This window comes from Scyliorhinus canicula, chromosome 2 (genome assembly GCF_902713615.1).
Source record: "Scyliorhinus canicula chromosome 2, sScyCan1.1, whole genome shotgun sequence".
Taxonomy (NCBI): Eukaryota; Metazoa; Chordata; class Chondrichthyes; order Carcharhiniformes; family Scyliorhinidae; genus Scyliorhinus; species Scyliorhinus canicula.
In genome coordinates, this window is record NC_052147.1 from 33,620,479 (window position 1) to 33,639,993 (window position 19,515).

Genomic DNA, 19,515 nt, shown 5'->3' on the forward strand with positions numbered 1-19,515 from the left:
GGGAACGGCCTCTAGCTTTGTCCTGGGTCCGCAAGCTTCCAGTAGTTATGGACTAAAGGGGGTCAGGAGTGTCTACTCTCGTAGCGTGCGTTGTGACACTTACTTGTTGACGGCTGCTGTCCAGACCTCTCCTCCTCAAGGTTCTTCTGCTGCAACGGTGTTCTGCTGGGAGGGCTGGCTGGTCAAGGAGAGGCTGGCAGAGAGAGCGAGCTGGGGTAGGGGGCTCTGTCTTATACTCCTCTCAGGGTCTGGGCGGACCTTCTATACACTCGCAATCGATTGGGTCTCTTCCCAATCGATTGATTTGAATTCCCCAGTACCTCGATCACTGGGGCGGTTCTTGGGACTTATTGTTTTGGACTTCTTTGGCGCCAAGAAGTCTGGCCTTCCATTCAATGTATCGATTTGTGTTTAACTTGTTTCCATTGTACCTGGGGATCGCCCGGTATCGCATCATTAGTATGCTAACTGGTTTCTTTTCATAGTGCTGTCTGGTTTCAGCAGCAGTCAGAACTGGTTTCTGCAGTAGTCTGAATATCAAGCGCTTTGCAAGCTGCTTGCTTTACAACATGTCCAATTTCCCTGCATTCCTTGCAATCTTCCATTTTGTGTTGGGCAGTGGTCACCCCAGGTGGCTACACTCCCTCCTTGTGATCCTCATGAGAAATCATGAAGGATCACCCAAGTTCGGTGTCTTTGTGTTCCCTGATCTCAGCGAGTCCCATGGCCTCTATACTTTCCTCAATTATGGCACAAATTATTATCTAACAGTCTCCGGTTGGCGCTATGTCAAAGGGGACATGCATTACTAGGGAACCTCTAACTATACTTTGTACACTACACTCACTTACACATTTAAACATTCTAACTTTCTATCCTTAAAAAATTATTATTACATTCCATTTCTGACTCGGCAGTCGAGCTCAGAACATTACAAAACATCAGAAAAGGTCTTTATTTACAACATCAAATCAAAACTAAATCCTTCATTACACATCAAGGGGTTGGGGGGATTGGTGGAAGCCGAAAATAGGGGATTGTACTCTGTATATGGTCGACGCGCAAGAGCGGGAGGCTCTCCTCCATTTTCTTAACCTGAGTGTCTGCACTACGATGCAGAGAGCTGCTATCACCAAAAGTGATTCAATAACGTACGAAAGGGAGTACCAGTTCATAAATTGTGTGCACCAGGTCTGGTCATCACTGTTCCTTATTGGGCTTTGAGAAGTCGGTGTCTGGGAAACATTAACGGCGGGGGTCATAAGGGAAAAGGGTTTGTGTCCGCGCGCAAAAATACAAAAACAATAACTAAAAACATATATGTCATCATCTCAGTCTTCTTTCTTCTCTTCCTTCAGTCCTTTTGTATTGCTGATCTTGCTCTGATCCTTCCTTCGAACGTTCGAAAGCTATGGGATCAAGCACAGTATCTGTCAATAATTTGTTTAATACCTTTAATGTTAGTGTATCTGTCCTCTCATTCCAATTGTCCCTTAAATGAATGGCCAAGTCACACCCTGTGACTCCCCTCATTTTTCTTTTTCAAAAGCGAATTTAGGACCAGTCATACACTTAACAACTTTGCCACTGCGAGCCGTCTCGCAGGTTTTGTGAATTACCATCCCAATGTTTCTGGATGTAAATAGCATAAGGAATGGCAGCCGAAGGGCTACCTAAAAAAAAATGAAACCAAACTTTAGAAATTAGATATCCGAATGAGGTGCGTATGGGCCGCGACGGGCAAGATTTGAATGGGATCCCCGGGTAGGGCGTGCTGTGCTGTACCCGAGCTTAGCTGACCAGAGGGGGGGTCCTCAGACAGGGCGGGTCCTCAATGCCGTTTATGCACTGCCTGAGCGACCTGGAACGAACGGGCATGAATGTGTTCATTGTGAATTTGCAGCCTCTATTCCCAGAATAGAGGGGCACCTAAAAAAAAGGGGGAGCCACGATGCTCCTAGTGGGGTGAAGGGTGAAGCCTTAAGTTGGGCTCCAGACATTGCAGCTGAGTCAAGTTCTCAGAGTCATCTGCGGACAAACTTAACGTGCATGTGAGGTGGTCACAAGCTTTTCAGATGAAAACCGAGTGGCCAATCTCCAAATCAAACATTTAACATACAAACAAACATCACCAACATGCGTGCAGGTTCCATCAGAAAGGACACCGTTAATCTCTCAAGCGGTTCCTCTGTCTACATCATCTGTACACCTCAATTCTTTTCATTCTCTGCGAACAGGGTCGCAAAGGGGTTGCCGTGTCGGGAGTCAGACTCAAGAGTCATCCTCTTCTCCCGGATCCCATACCCTTGTATGGATCAGGATTGCAATTTTAGCATTGTGTGACCGGGTGTCACTCTCGTCATTACGGACAAGTCTCCAAGAATTGTCCCTGTGCCAAATCGTGGGGTCTAAATTTGAATGAACGTTTTCGGGGTCGTCATAGTTGGGCGGTGGGTTTGGGTGTGGGTCTGGAGTCTTAATATAAGTGATCTCTAAATCACTGTAGTCGGGGTTGTAGTGGATGTGTGTGGGTCTGTTGTATCAGGGCAGTAGAGAGGCGTGCTGTGGCTGTCGTCCAAGTCACAGTCGCTGTCTCTGCTGTGGCAGTTTGTGGGCGTTTCAGGGCGTGGTCTGAAGTCAATGGGCGGAGTCGAGGTCGAGTCCGATGAGGAACTGGTCTGTGAGGGGGAGGGTGGAAATGTGTCTCTTGTGGGCGGGGCGTGGTGTTCTGCTGCGTCTAGCAGGACATGGTGTGAGTGGTTGGACTGTGTTCCATATGCCTTTAAATGGTTAATATGGAACCACGACACATGGGACTCCGAGAGTGAAGAGGGTGTTCCTGGTGCGAGGGAGGGATAGAGGCGGGCTGGCGCTGCCCAACCTTTTGGGGAACTATTGGGCGGCCAATGTGTCAATGGTGCGTAAATGGGTGATGGAGGGGGGAGGGGCGGCGTGGAAAAGAATGGAGATGGCGTCATGTAGAGGTACGAGCCTGGGTGCCATGGTACCGGCGCCGTTGCCGCTCTCCCCTAAAAGGTTTACCACGAGCCCGGTGGTGGCGGCGACCCTAAGAATCTGGGGACAGTGGAGACGGCATAGGGGGGAAACAGGGGGCTCGATGAAGGCTCCATTGGGTGGCAATCATCGGTTCATCCCAGGGAACAGGGATGGGGGATTTAGGGGGTGGCAAAGGGTGGGCATCAGTAAATTGAGGGACCTGTTTATTGGCGGGAGGTTTGCGGGCCTGGGGGAACTGGAAGATAAATTTGGGCTTCCCCAAAGGAACATGTTCAGATACTTACAGGTAAAGGTGTTTGCTAGGCAACAGGTAGAGGGATTCCCTTTGCTGCCCTTGCGGGGGACGATGGACAGAGTGCTTTCGGGGGTGTGGGTCAGAGAGGGGAAGGTGTCTGACATCTATAAGGTAATGCAGGAGGTGGAGGAGTCGTCAGTGGAGGAGCTGAAGGCTAAATGGGAGGAGGAACTCGGGGAGCAGATAGAGGACGGGACTTGGGCGGATGCCTTGGAGAGAGTCAACTCTTCCTCCTCATGTGCAAGGCTTAGTCTCATCCAATTTAAGGTGCTGCACCGGGCCCATATGTCCGGGACTAGGATGAGTAGGTTCTTTGGGGGTGAGGACAGGTGCACCAGATGTTCGGGGAGTCCAGCGAACCACTCCCATATGTCCTGGGCATGCCCAGCACTGGAAGAATTCTGGAGGGGGGTGGCGGGGACGATGTCGAGGGTGGTTGGATCCAGGGTCAAACCAGGGTGGGGACTCGCGATTTTTGGAGTTGCGGTAGAGCCGGGAGTGCAGGAGGCGAAAGAGGCCGGTGTCCTGGCCTTCACGTCCCTAGTAGCCCGACGAAGGATCTTACTGCAGTGGAAGGATGCGAGGCCCCCAAGTGTGGAGACCTGGATCAGTGACATGGCGGGATTTATAAAATTGGAAAGGGTCAATTTTGCCCTGAGAGGATCAATACAAGGGTTCTATAAATGATGGCAGCCTTTTCTGGACTTCCTGGATCAAAGATAGGTATCTTGGTCAATAGCAGCAGCAACCCGGGGGGGGGGTGTTCCTTATTGTACTTTCTATTATGTAACTTAATATTGTGTTAATTTGCGTTGTTGTTAATATGCTGTGTTATTCATGGAGGTGGGGCGAATGTTTATGATTGCTAATATTATTGTTATTCTTGGTATTTTATTATGGTTCGTTGTTGTTGTATAAATTCAAAATTTTTCAATAAAAAATTTTTTTTTTTTTAAATATGGAACCACGCAGTCTTCCCATTGGGGTACTTTATCCTATATACCGACGGGCTGATTTTGTCTGAAATTGAGTACGGGCCGGAAAATTTCGGGGCCAAAAACGTGCTGAGGTTATCCACAGATAACATTACCTGTTGTCCAACCTGAAATTCTGTGGTAGGGACAGTCCTGTTGAAACAAGCCTTGCTCTGTTTCCTCTTTTTACCCAATTTTACTGCGGCTGCTAACTGAGCCGACCTTACAGTTTCAACTAATTGTTTTACTGCTGTCTCGTGTGTGAGGGCCGTCACTTCTGGGATGGTCATGTCGAGTCCTAAAAGGAATTCAGATCCTTTCATAGGGCGTCCGGTCATGAGTGTGTGTGGGGTGAAACCTGTTGATGCTGAAACAGTGTTTCGTATAAACATAAGTGCAAATGGGCGCACTGAATCCCAAGTTGAATTGTTCTCCTGGACCATCTTTCTAAGGGTCGATTTTAGAGTCTGATTCATGCGTTGCACTATTCCGCTTGACTGGGGGTGATACGCAATGTGGAAATTTTGTTTAATGCCGAATATGGTCAGGACGTTCTTCATGACCCGTCCTGTAAAATGAGGTCCCTGATCTGATTCAATACTTCTGGGGAGTCCCCATCTAGTAAAAACGTGGTGGGTCAGGATCTTTGCAGCTGTCTTTGCTGTGTTTGTACGAGATGGGAATGCCTCTACCCATTTCGTAAACGTGTCTATGACCACCAGAACATATTTATAGCCATTCCTGCAAGGGGGCAATAGACCTATAAAATCGATCTGGAGGGGCCATTAACGGGGCGAGTGTGGCTGCGTTGTGCCTTCTTTGAATACCTCTCCAGGTTATTCTGTGCACAAATCAAACAGTTCTCAATGTAGTGTGTGACAACATCTCTTAAATTGGGCCACCAATAGAGCTGTCTAAGGTGGGCTGTGGTAGGGTTGATCCCTTGATGTCCTTGACCATCATTTGGAACCACATACAACTTGTCTTTGATAATCACACCTCATGTGTGGTCAAAGCACGTTTGAATTTGTCGTACTGGGCCACAAAGTTTCCTTTTAAAATCTCCCGGAGATTTTCGTCCTGCCTCTGTGCCTGTACTAAATCCTCTATGTCTGTCTGTGAGACCTGAACTGAACTCACAGGGGCGCTAGCTGGTGCGCTAGCTGGGGGTGTCCAAAAATGACCTCGCCTGGAACCTGCTTTAGCCAGTGCATCGGCTTTCACATTTCCAGGGGGGGATGATCGATGGTGGCTTCTAACTTTAATAATGCCATACGTCCTATCCTTTGCCTGTTCTGGGATATGGCGGAGCAATGAGGCTGATGGAAGGGGCTTCCCGTCCGCAGAGACAAAACCTCTTGTCCTCCACAGGGGTAGAAAATCTGTGAGGCTGTTACAGACATATAGACTGTCCGAATATATGTCTGCTGGGCTGGGGAACGAATCTGGGTGGTCCACTATGTATGCTATGGCCGCGAGCTCTGCAGCCTGCGCGCCTAAGTGTCCGGGTAACTTTAATGCTAACTCCTCTAGTGCGCGTCCCTGCGCATCTTCCACATAAATACCGCATCCAGTGATACGTTCGCCATCTAAAACTGTGGATGAACCGTCCACATAGATCTTCAAGGGGGCACACGTGTCTGTGTGCTGGGGGCTCTGGCTTGAATTCCCTATCTTCCTGAGGGGCGTCTTAGCAATGAAGGGTCCTGTATTGTGTAGGGGGGCTACTATCTCGCAATCATGGGGTTGTCCTGGGTATTGGAGGTTGTCTGCTAAAAATGTGTGTGTCCTGGTCCGTTTAACTGTTATGTCCCGTCCCTGTAACAGAAGTGTCCACCTGGCTGCTCTTATCTGGCTCACTGAACCATCCTTCAGTCGTCCGTCTAAAAGTAACTGTGTGGGGGTGTGTTCGGTCAAAATGGTGATGGGGTTGAGTCCGGTAATGTAAGAAAAGTATTGTACTGCCCAGAATACCGCGAGCAGGTGCCTTTCGCAGGCTGAAAATCCTTGCTCTACTGGGTCTAACAGTCTGGAGGCATAAGCCACTGGTCGTAGCTGCTTGTGCCATTCCTGAAGGAGCACGACCGAGAGGATCAGATCTGTGCTTGCTACCTCAATTGCATAGGGGGAGAGCGGGTCTAGAACTTGTAGTGCAGGTGCTGCGCTAAGGGCTTTCTTTAACTCTTCCACAGCCTCTCTATGTTGCGGAAGCCATTCCCAAGGGGCTCCTTTCTTAAGGAGGTCTGATAGTGGGGCTGCCTTGGTCGCAAAACCATCGATATGGTTCCGACAATACCCAACCAGTCCTAAAAATGACCGGAGGGCTGAAACATTTTGGGGAAGGGTAATTTGACAATTGAGTCAATTCTTTTGAACTCGATCTCGCGTTTGCCGTGTGTGATGACTGTACCCAAATACATCACTTGATTCTCCAATATTTGGGCCTTTCTGGGGTTAACTTTACATCCGATTGAGTTCAGGAGTTCCAGGAGTTCAGACAGAAGCGTAATGTGCTCTGCCTTGGTGTCTGTCTGCAGTAATAGGTCGTCCACAGACTGTACCAGACATTCGGGTCGGGAAAATTTTGCTAGTCCATTTGCCAGCTGTCGGTGGAAAATGGAGGGGGAATTGTGGAATCCTTGTGGGAGGCATGTGCACGTGTACTGCTGTCCTTTGAATGTGAAGGCAAATTTATACTGGCACGCCTTTGCCAATGGGATTGACCAAAATCCGTTGCTAATGTCCAATACCGTGAAATATTTGGAGTGGAGTCCCTGCTTGAGCATGGTCTCGGGACTTGTTGCTACCGTTGGGGCTACTGCTGGGGTAACTTTGTTGAGTTCCCAATAATCAATGGTCATTCGCCATGATCCGTCGGGCGTCCTCACTGGCCAAATAGGGGCATTATTAGTCGAGGCTACTGTCCTAAGTACACCCTGCTCTAATAAGCTCTCTATAACTTTTCCAATTTCTCCCTCTGCTTCTAGGGGATGTCTACTGTCTCTGTGGTCTCGGGTCAGGTCCTGTAATTTGAACTTGTCCAGTTATTCTGCCGCAGTCGTGCCGGTGACTGGCAAATGCTGTCCTGTGCTTGTTCAATACTGCCCTAACCTGTTTGTCCGTGCTAAGTGTGGTCGGGTCAAAACAATAGTCGCCTACTGCGCTAATCCTGTTAACATACTCTCCTACTGTGAGCGTTGCGGGTGCTCTGTCTGGTTTTGCCATTCGCCAGACACACTGATTGACTGGGTCGAACGACAGGCTGTGGGCATTCATAAAGTCAATGCCCAGTATGTGTTCTGCTGTGCGGGGCAGATTAACTAAAACAACGGTGTGTCTGGTGGAGATATTCCCTAATTGGATGGGTACAGGGGCTGTAATGTGTCCCTGCTGTGAGTGACCTGTAAAGCCGCTGAGTGTTATTGTGGCTGTAGTGGGCCACGTGTCTGCCTGTGGTGTACTGGAGGAATTAATGGTCGTGCGGGACCCTCCTGTGTCCCAGAGTAATTCTATGGGCTTTCCCCGAATTTTCGCCGTGACTACCGGTCGTCCGGATGTGTCCCAGAGGGTGTCACAGACCCAAGTGGGGAAGCTCGAACACCGTCAGTCCGTTCCATCCACATTGGTCTGTCCTGACTGCATCCCTATACTGTGGATAAGCTTCGCTTTGTTCCTGGTCAGAGTGCCTGCCTGCTGGCCTCTCTGAGATTTCTGCGGGGCGTTGCATTCCCTAGCAAAATGCCCTAACTATTCGCAGTTATAACATTCCTGTGACTTCTGTGGGGGGCTGTTCTTTCCCTCATTTACCCATGCGGGGTTTTGGTGTGCTCTCACTGCCTGAATATCTGCTGCAGCCTGAGCTTCTTCGGGGTTCTTTACTGTTACCTTGCCGTGGACCGATTGCTCCCAAGCGCGGGACAATCTTTTCAATACCCATTATGGGCCTCTTCTGAGGGGTCATAATTGGAGCAGACATTCTGTCCTGCATCTGTGGCGTGGGAGATGATTGTGTGGGTCCATTTAACCATATCATCTCGGGTTAAATGTGCGCGGTCTAAATCACCGAAAACGACAGTGAAATTAATCCACAGCCTTCCTGCGAATGCTGTGGGGTGCTCGGTCCTTTTCTGCCTACACTTATTTAGGCCTTCGACTGGGTCTCCTCTGTTGTACCCTATCGCGTCTAAAATAGCTGTTTGCATCTCTTCGAGGGTGCCTCCTCCAACGTTCTGTGGGTCGGGGAGGGCTGCTACTACCGATAAGTCTAAACTCAAAACTGTGAGCTTCACCTGTTCTCGCTCATCCGACATGGTCGCCTGCTGTTTCACTCGTGCGAAGAATTGGTGGGGGTCTGCAGTGGGGAGGAACGGGGTGATTTTCTCACACGCGTCCCTTAGTTGCGTTACGGTTAAGGGGGTGGTATACGTGATCTCGGGTGTGCCTTCTGCGGTTGCTTTTCTTTGGGTGGTGACTGGGTTCATTGGTGCGGGTACTATCTGATCTGTGGGGGGTTGGGGTGCTTTCCTTTTCTGCTGCGCTGCTAGCGCACATGTTCCCTGAACATATTGCTGCGCTGCTTCACTTAATTCCTGCCAATCTGCGGCATTTTCTTCATCTAACTGTGTCCCAAATGTCTCTTGGAAGCCATTCTGCACAGAAAGCAGAGATTACAGTTGCGCAATCTGCTTCCTACATTTCGCATGGTCCACTGTGCTTTGCCTTTGCTCAGTGGTGGCAGCATGGAGTGCCCTTAAGGCTGCCTTTAGGTCGCTACACTGCTTCTTCAGTGTCTCTACCTGCTTTTCTGAAACTTCTCTTATCAAGACTGCACCTCTTGATAGGCTTTTTCATACTGAACTTGAGATCTGCTCAGATGGGCTAGACAAGACTGATGTGCCCTCTTGGCATCATCTACCTCTCTATCCTTATCTGCCAGTCGTTGCTTTAATCCTATATTCTCCTTTTCGATGTCCCTGACATCCACTTTGCTCATTCTGTTCTTCTCCTCTAACTCTGCTCGGAGCGTCATGACGACCTCCTCTGTGCCTCGCAATTGTGCCAAGCAGGACACAATTGCCATTGGCTTGCGTGCTTTACTTAAACTCTTCTTGTGAATTTCAGATAGGTTCTCCCACCAAGTACGTCCTATACTCCCGGGACCTGTCTCCTCATTCACACAAAACTCACTCCAAAGGGGCCATTCTTTCCCTTTGAGGTACTTCCTGAGTTCCAGCTCCCAAACGGGACACTGACCTACTCTGCTGCTGTTGGTCGCTGCGACCACGAACTGCTGTGGGTTCATGAGGCGTTCCATTGCCTGCATGGCCATTTCTTTTTCTCCTATGCTCTCTTAAATTTGGAATGAGGGATAATAAGGCAATGCTTATAAAATACGGGTACAGCTTTCGCTATGTTCCGAATTACAAAAATCTCTCCGTTTTACCTTACAGCCCTGTTAGATACGCATGCAAAAACACACTTCCGAATTATGAGTATTGATTTGAACTACTTGAACACTTGTGGTTTTTCCTTTTCCCAATTGGATTTCAGATTCAAATTTCTGGGTTCTCTCGGAGTGGGGGGGCCACTTCTAGTCGAGTCCCGGCGGAGTCGCCACTAAATGTTGCTTGTTCTGGATGTGTGAGCTTAACACTCAATTTGGCTCTGTTTCGTTACTTAGCTTTGGAGTCGTCAGGTATCGTTAAGATACCGCCACAAGTTTCAAGGTCAAGTTCAGAGCAATAAATCCATACACCAATTAGTAAGTTCAAACAAGACACGTTTATTGTATTACAGTAATCTACTAATCATGCATATAAAACTATAAGACTAGGCTAATCCTACCACTAATAGGCCAAATACTTATCTGGATAAGGGGACTGCCGGATCAGGGAACAACGGCCTCTAGCTTTGTCCTGGGTCCACAGGCTTCCAGTAGTTATGGACTAAAGGGGGTCAGGAGTGTCTACTCTCGTAGCGTGCGTTGTGACACTTACTTGTTGACGGCTGCTGTCCAGACCTCTCCTCCTCAAGGTTCTTCTGCTGCAACGGTGTTCTGTTGGGAGGGCTGGCTGGTCAAGGAGAGGCTGGCAGAGAGAGCGAGCAGGGGTCAGGGTCTCTGTCTTATACTCCTCTCAGGGTCTGGGAGGACCTTCTATACACTCGCAATCGATTGGGTCTCTTCCCAATCGATTGATTTGAATTCCCCAGTACCTCGATCACTGGGGCGGTTCTTGGGACTTATTGTTTTGGACTTCTTTGGCGCCAAGAAGTCTGGCCTTCCATTCAATGTATCGATTTGTGTTTAACTTGTTTCCATTGTACCTGGGGATCGCCCGGTATCGCATCATTAGTATGCTAACTGGTTTCTTTTCATAGTGCTGTCTGGTTTCAGCAGCAGTCAGAACTGGTTTCTGCAGTAGTCTGAATATACAAGCGCTTTGCAAGCTGCTCGCTTTACAACATGTCCGATTTCCCTGCATTCCTTGCAATCTTCCATTTTGTGTTGGGCAGTGGTCACCCCAGGTGGCTACATGCCTCCTTCTCATCAAATCTTGGCAATGCGTGGACATATTTAAATAGATCCCCACCAATAACTCTTTCTCAGTATCCTCATTACTATCATCCAACTGTACATTTCCCTTTACGTCCACCAATTTTAACTGACTGTTGTGTTTCATGGCCATTTTCTGAAGTTCAAACTCTCTCTCTTTATCTTTTTCCCTGATCTTTATCTCCCTTTCTCTTTCTTTTGTTCTGCTCGGGTTATTCTTTCTGTTTTCCTTTCTTCTCTCTCTTTTTCCTCTCTATTTCTTTCATATTCAAGCTGCTTTAACTCTTTCTCATGTTCCATTTTTTTGCCATTTCCAATGAGTATCTTTGTATCTCAGGCAACTTGAAATGCTTAGCCACCGCCATAATTACCTCACCTTTTCGCATTTTGTCAGGTAATGGTTAACTGCAATGTTTTTGCCAACTCTAAAAGCCTGTTTTTAGTCTCTTTTCGTAAGGTACTGCGTGTGACCGTCTCCACCCCCAAAAACTTCAGAGCCTCTGAAAGAGCCATTGTCCACAACACACTCCCTACTTAAACTGAAATACCACACCTGAAAAGCAATCACAATATGCTCACCCCTCACTGTCTTTAAGTTCACTAAGCCAATCCAATAGATAGACTTTTATCTCCCTCAAGCGCCCAATGTGTTATGGGCCAGGGTTTAGAGAACCCCAAAGTGTATCATGGAGTTCACCTGACCCACAACTTTTAATGGATTGTAGTTATGGGGAACACACAGGCTTACTCTGCAGGTGTGATGCAACAGAAATCTACAGTACTTTTACATTTAAAAAATGTTTATTTATGAAACCAGTTAACACTTCATAAACCCACAATAAACATCCTAACAGCTATCAACACCAATAATTTCCAAAGAATACAATACAGAATAGGTAACTCTTAATCTTGCCTTGCAACATCCATAAGACACAAAAAGAACCCTTTTTACAGAAAGACATCAGGTTTAACTTCTTTACCGCTTTGAAATCACCAAATGAACATTCTTTAGCTTGTAGAGATTCATACACATCTTTCTGTGATTGCAGCTTTTCCAAATCTAAAACGAAACTAAACACACCCTGTAGCTGCAAGCCCAAAGCAAAAGTAAAAGCAGACAAATAGCCCAGCTCCACCCACACTCTGACATCACTGATAAACACCCATTTCTTAAAGGTACATCTACTACAGATATTTTCCTAAATACCCATTTCTTAAAGGTACTCTCACATGACAGCATTCCACCACACTTCACATGCTTGCCTTGTAAATAAGAGCGAGTCAGGAAATGAAACCATTATTACAAGGTATTCAGTTTCTACTCTGTCTTGTTGATGTCTCTCGTATAGTTCAGTTCAATTCTGGTCAATCTTAACACCCAGACGTCAATTTGGGGGAACTTGGCAATGATAGTGTCATTGAAGGTCAGGGTAGATGACTCAGATCTCTCTTCAAGGTGGTCATTGCCTACAATTATCTAATGCAAATGTTACCATCGATAAGTAGGTTATCGGTCAATTGGTGTAATTCAATGGCATTATTGATGTCACTTTTCATGAAGATTGAGAATAGGCAGCAATTTGCAGTGTTGATTTTCATTATTCTTCGTACCTAAGAGATGCCTGCGTCATAGCTCACTGGAAACACATTAGCATTTACAGATTATGATGCCATCAGTGCCTGTAGTCTTTGCAATGCCTAAAATGCTCAGTCACTTAATGTTTAGTGATCCAAAGTGGGTGGGTGCTGGTATCTAAATGGTAAAGACCTTAGCACTTTACCCAAACATCACATAGGATAGGTGGCACAGAAACAGGCCATTTGGCCCAACCATGTGGATGTTTTTGCTCCACTCAAGCCTAAACACTTGGCATTGTTTCAGCTCTTCTCTTACACTCATTTGGGCTCTGTCATGCTAGAGAATGAGGAAGACACATGGAGCTTGGGTTGTGTTACAGTACCTATTACGAGTTAGGTTATCCACTATAATCCAGAACTAAAGCACAAGGCATGGAGATAATACAGAAATCAGGGAATTTTGAGGGGGGAGGAAAGTTTCAGGGCGTGATTCTCTCCAAAAATTTCTAAATTAATTTGTGGCAAGTTTTTCAGGGAGTTTCCCGCTGGCTCTGCCGGAGAGTTCCCCACCGCTATTCAATGACACTCAAGTCACTTTTTTGGGCCCTGGGGAGTCTCACCGGTTGAGCCCACACTTCGAATTTTGTTTCGCTGAACTCCGATCGGGCCGCCATTTTGAAAGGTTTCCCGATCTCTAAATGAGCTTGTGGGTCCCCCACAACGCGCACCCATGGGCAATGTCATCCCCCACTAACATGGACCACTATCCCACACCCCCCAAGTGAGGACACCTGCTGAGGTCCCTGGGGTTCCCCCTTTTCAGGCACCCCAAGCCCACTTACAGCACCCCTTCCCTTCTAGGACCTCCACCCATCACCCATCCAAACTCCCGGAGGCCCCTACTTACCTGCCCTGCACTCCCCTACCATTCAAACCGCTCCCCCACCCTCATTTCATTGGCATGGCCCCCCCTCGCCCCTTGGCAGTGCCACCTTGGCACTCGGGCACCCTTGCACTGCCACCCTGGCACCCAGGCAGTGCTCCTGCTGGCTTGACAGTGCCATCTGGGCAACGCCAAGGTGCCCACGTTCCAGGAGGAGGGTCAGGGAACCACCCTGCACTTACCCTGACCAGCCTGAGAGCTCCCAGGTGTCATATCGCCTGGTCCACATTTGTGTGGACCAGCACTGATCGGCATCCGGCTGCATCCTCGCTGGGGAGGCCGAAGAATCTAAGAAGGCCGGTGGATCCCGTGCTGGTACGTCGTAAGTATGTTGATGATCTACTTCTGCGAGCGTAATTCGTTCCCACCCATTTGGGCGTGGTTCTAACTCTGATGGCTCGCGGGATTTCAGAGAATTCCGGGAGGCGAGGAGCTTGTCAGGAGGCGAGGAGCTTGTCGGGAGGTGAGGAGCTTTCCGGGAGGCGAGGAGCTTGTCGGGTGGCTCGCTGGAGGCCTTTCTTGGCATTCTCCGGTCGCATTGCACTCAAGCGAGAAAACAATGTGGCTGGAGAATCGTGCCCTCAGACTGCCCGAATTAAGCAGCCCTGGATTCTGACTATTCTAAAACACATTCCAACGGAAAAGAAGACAAACCAAGTATAAAATAAAATGTGGTGTCAACATAATTTCTGTGGAAAGAATGATGAACTGATAACCTTTGGAATGAGAAAAGGTCTCTTAAGAAGAGTTCAGGAAATGTATACAAGATAATACATCAAAATTTATAATCTACTGAATCCAAGAAACAGAAAATACCTAGATCATTAAAGTATTGAGCCCCGTAGAATTCAATGACAAATGTATTTCCTATTAAACATCAAATCTGAAACTGATTAAACAAGCTAATCTTTGGGCATTCATATTCACCAACATTGTACGAATAAGTTTTGATTTTAGTATGTTGAATGGATTAGCACTTTAAGAAACTGCAGCAAAAAAATTAACATTACATCGAGGATAGTTTTGGTTTTTCATGCTTCATACAGATAAGTTCCCAATAAAACACCATAAAGGGACTTCAAGCGTGACATGGTGATATTCCATTTTGATTTCCTGCATCAGCTATACTTGCAAGTAGCTTTGGTCAGCACTCGTGTCTTCTATAAACTCTAAGCAATACCATCATCCTAACTTGTTTCGATTAGGGGCCTTTACAAGAATTCAGCCATGTTTACATGGGTGAGACCCACGCAGACATGGGAAAATATGCAAACTTCACATGGACAGTGACCCAGGGCCAAGATCGAACCAGGGTCCTGAACGCTGTGAGGCAGCAGTGCTAACCACTGTGCCGCCATGCCGCAGTGGTCCAGTTTGTATTGCTAAACTCAACTCCCAAACACACAACAAAACCCAGTTTGTCCGTGGATCTAAAATCAGCTACAGGAAAAGAACACAACTTGATAAATTCAAGTAATGGACTCAGGGAAGCTGCTTTCCAAGAATTCAAAATGAATAGCTCCCATATAAAATGTGACACCAAAAAGGCTGACATGTACATCATGTGGTTACGGCACTGAAGGAGGACAATTGACGCATCGTATCTGCGCTGGCTCTCAGAATGAGCAACTCACCTGTCATTCCTCCGCTTTCTCCCCTACCCCTGCACATTCTTAATTTTCACTAAAGTCTTTTTTTTTCTTTTATAAATTTAGAGTACCCAATAATTTTTTTCCAATTAAGGGGCAATTTAGCGTGGCCAATCTACCTAACCGTGAAACCCACGCAGACACGGGGAGAATGTACAAACTCCACACTGACAGTGACCCAGTGCCAGGATTCAAACCTGGTTCCTCAGCATCGTAGGCAGCAGTGCTAACCACAGTGCCACGTGCCACCCAGAAAACAGTCTTCTGAATGCTTCAATTGAACCAACATTCACCACACTCTCAGGCAGTGCATTCCAACCTGAAGGCCTTGGCGCTTCCACTGGCACCGAGGAGGTACACGGAGAGCCTTGTGGTACAGTCCACAATTAGGGTGTGGAACCAGTTGAGGAGGCACTTTAGGATGGATGAGATGTCGGTACTAACACCATTGTGTGGGAACCAGGAGAGACGGATGGCATGTATAGGAAGTGAAGAGAGGTGGGGCCGTCGAGGGATTTATATCTGGTGGAGAGGTTTGCAGGTCTGGAAAAGCAGCGGGAGAGAATGGTGCTTCTGAAGGTATATGCAAGTGAGGGATTTCATGCAGAGAGAATGGAGAGATTTCCCAAGCTGCCAGAGTATACCTTATTGGACCAGCTGCTGCTCCAGGATGTGGATGGGGATGGTAGGATTGTGGGTACATATGGGTGGCTGGGGGAGCAAGGGCGAGTGCAGGTGGTGAGAATTAAGGAGAAATGGGAGCAGGAGCTTGGGGAGGGGGGGGGGGGGGGGGGGGATGGGTTGGGGAGTGTGGATGCGGAGGGTGAATTCGACTTCCTTGTGTGTGAGGATGAGTTGATTCAATTTAAGGTGGTGCATAGGGTGCATCTGGCGGCCTGGCTGGGGGACCTGTATGACTTTCTCCGGCTAAAAGAGATTAAGGGCATGATTCTCCGGCCTCGTTGCACTCTCGCTCGCTCAAATGAAACGAGGCCGGTGAATAGCGGGAGAGGCTGGGAGGGGCAACCGGGGTACAACCACACATGGCACCACTATACCATTCCGGGGGCAATCCTTGTTGCTGCCCCACCAACCACCCATAACTCCCATCAACTGTCAAGGCCTCTGGCTGTGCGGCTGAAGGTTATTACTGACAGGGAATTGGCAATCGTGGTTCAGTGAGCACTTCGCACAAACCAAGTAGATTCCAGTGGGTAGACGGGCCATGTAGACGTGGGAGTCATTGCCTAGCATCCCAATCACACCTTGATGCATGGACACTGTGCCTGAATACTGTGGGAGGTAACACCCCGCACAGCAGCCAACAACTGAACACCCAGGGGAGGGGACAAAGCTCCTGGTGTGTGAATGCCACCGGGAGGGGACGATGCCTGGAGAGAAGGGCAAGGGTTCAGAGGTTGGCCCATATTGTGGAAGAAAATGACAGAGGCATCATGCCGGTTGTGGCACAACGGTGTGTATTGTGTGTAACAATTCCCCACTCTCCCGATGGTGCCGCCACCCCCCTCACCCTCTACCTACCCCCACCCCCTCACCCTCTACCTACCCCCACCCCCCTCACCCTCTACCTACCTCCACCCCCTCCCCCGGTGCCCTCAGTGGTCCTCAATGTGTTTTGCCTTTCTAGCTCTACCACTACATCTAGATGTGTCCCCAGGGTGCACATCAAAGATGGAGGCAGCCAGCTGCTTACCACTTCCTGTGGCCTTTAATCACCCTGGCGGGCGTCCTCTGGGCCCGGAGGACCCCGGCTCACTGGTTGGCAGCACATGCACAGCCGTGCCGCCCTGTCTCGTGTGCTGACTTCGAGACGCAGCCTGGCCAGATCTGCATCCCCGAATCTTGGGGCCAGTCTCCTGGGCGCCATTGTTGCAAGCTGGCTTGGGGTCGGCTGTGCAAGTGCTGTTTGACCTTGTTAGGAGGGGAGGCTGGTGAGCGTGATGGCAGCGAATCGGCTGGCGAGCCTACATTTGTGGTGAGAAGCCCGTGGGGCCTAATGAAGTGGACCAAATAACGTTGACTAGCGTTGCCGGCCTCGCTGGGCAGGGCGCCAGGAAGCTCGCGGCAATTCCTGCTCGCTACCACACTTAGAAATCTTTCCAGAGAATCGCACCCAAGTTCAAATTGAGGGCTTTGAGACACGGTGGGGTTACAGGATAGGGTGCTCTTTCAGAGGGTCAGTGCAGAATTGATGGGCCAAATGGCCTCCTTGTGCACTGTAGGGATTATATGATTCTGGCCATCACATCTTAAGACCGATATATTGGCCATGGAGGGGGTGCAACTTAGGTTTACAAAAATGATACGCGTTAAGTTGCGAGGAGAGATTACACAAATGAGGCCTGTTTTTGCTAGGGTGATCGGATCGAAGTCTGGAAAAGTCAGGGTAGATAAAGATAAACTATTTGCACTGGTTAGAGATTTTAAAACTGGCATAGTCTAAACATTAGGGCCAGGCCATTAAGGAGATGTTAGGAAGCACTTCTTCACGCAAAGGGTGATAGAGATTTGGAACTCTCACCCACAAACAACAGTTGTTAATTTCAAATCTGAGATGGGTAGATTTTTGTTACGCAAAAATATTCAGGGATATGGGCCAAAGGTGTTAGGCCAGACCTTGATCTCATTGAATGGTGGGACAGGCTTGAGGGGCTGAATGACCTACTCCTGTTCCTACCAAAATGAATCATTTCACATTTCTCTGCATTGAAATACAGTCAGTTTATTGTTTGGGTGGAAATTCCAATTAACCCCCGAAATGCTGGAAACACTTAATGATATTCTCCAACAGCTGAAAAGAGAAGACTGCTCTGCTGCGTTTTGAAACGCTCATGTAATTAGAGTTGCAATTTCAAGTCTTGTTTTACATTTCCACCACCGCGTGTTTCTTTCTGCTGCTTTATTTGTGTGGAGGCTGAATTCAGTTGACAAGCTGTACTTACTGATGTGAATTCAGGTACCCGGCGGACAGGCTGAACATATGCTCCAAACCTCCAGCAAACGGGAGGGGGGATGGGGTGGGGAAGAGAGATGTTGTTAGAAAAGGCTACGGTCCCCATTCATGAATGCATCACCTAATTTGCAATGTACAAGTAGAAAGCACACGAGGCTCCCATAACTCGCCCCATATGTCCTAAGGGGATAATAGATCACTCACAGCGTGTGCCCGCACACATTCACCATCAGCTTGAGTGAAGGGTTGCGGTATTTCGTAGTTTTACAGCGAGGACATCCCTGGTCATCCATCCTGACAGCTCCCTTGGAAACGGCGCAGCCACCGGCGGCTCCGACTGCAACACTCGACACTGCACAAACGGTCCGCCTTTGCTGAGCAGGCGGAAGACAAGTGAGAGGACACCGCGCGCGAGGCGGGCCACAACGGCAATGAGAACCTGGCCCGGATGGACAGCTGTCAACTGTCATCCCGCAAACTCCCAGTTGCTCGGTTACACCAGACAGATTTGCTATTGAAAAATAAACCCTGATTTTATTTTGTCTTTATTAATTCATCCAGTGCGGTTTAGATCTGCTTATATGCAACCATCATTTGTTTCATGTGTGTGCGTTGTTTTTACTGTGCAGTGGCCATCAGCTGAATAAATACAAACATCTTACTGAATGCTTATTGAATGTTTGTATACTAAAACGAGGTTTGTCCTATGCTGCCAGGCTTGTCTGAATACTTAATTAAACCAATTCAAATCTACATTTGTACATTTCCTGCAGCTGTCCAATTTAAAATCACTTCTATAACAACATACAGGATCCCTCCACTGGAGAAGGAGGCCATTCAGCCCGTCGACTGCCCGTCGACCCTCCAAAAGAGCTCCCCTGCCGCATGCCTGTAACCCCACACATTGATCATGGCCAATCCACCCAACCAGTACATCTTTGGACTGTGGGAGGAAACCAGAGCACCCGGAGGAAACCCACAGACACGGGGAGAACGTGCAAACTCCACACAGACAGTCACCCAAGGTCAGAATCAAACCCAGGTAATTGGCACTGTGAGGCATCAGTGCTAACCACTGTGCCATCATGCTGCCCATTAAGAAATTGTATTCGATAAAGGGATACATTAATAAAGGGATACATTTTGCTTGATTAAAGTATGTGTTTATTTGTATCTATGAGACTATTATGTTAGATTATTTATTTCCATTTCATAAATAGCACCAGTTGGTTACTGCAACATTTCCATATCAGTATACACATAATGACAAATTTGCATAGACACACTTCCTTCCACAAACTTTACTTCCTGTGTCATACTGTCTCTTCATGTCGCATTTTTGTTGTTTAAGGGTTGATATGGTAAGGTGAGGAGGTAAGATCTAGCTTAGGGGTGCGGTGATTGAACCAGCACTTTTGGCCACACCTTGGTCAGCACTGTGGCACAATGGTTATCACTGCTGCCTCACAGCTCCAGAGACCAGGGTTCAATTCCAGCCTCGGGTGACTGTCTGTTTGGAGTTTGCACTTCC

General features: G+C 48.1%; 1 protein-coding gene across 2 annotated transcripts in view; it reads right to left on the reverse strand.

The window, feature by feature from the left end:
* mnat1 (MNAT1 component of CDK activating kinase) overlaps positions 1-18,363 on the reverse strand; it is a 187,763-nt gene extending 169,400 nt beyond the window's left edge. Inside the window, exon 1 of one of the 2 annotated variants that reach the window (XM_038775612.1) lies at positions 18,189-18,363. In XM_038775612.1, the coding sequence (XP_038631540.1) occupies positions 18,189-18,277 (89 nt within the window). In that variant the 5' untranslated portion in view covers positions 18,278-18,363. Of the gene's footprint in view, positions 1-17,973; positions 18,078-18,188 lie in introns of those variants that run through there. The other variant, XM_038775621.1, reaches the window with a different exon arrangement.
* Between the last annotated feature and the right edge of the window lie 1,152 nt (positions 18,364-19,515).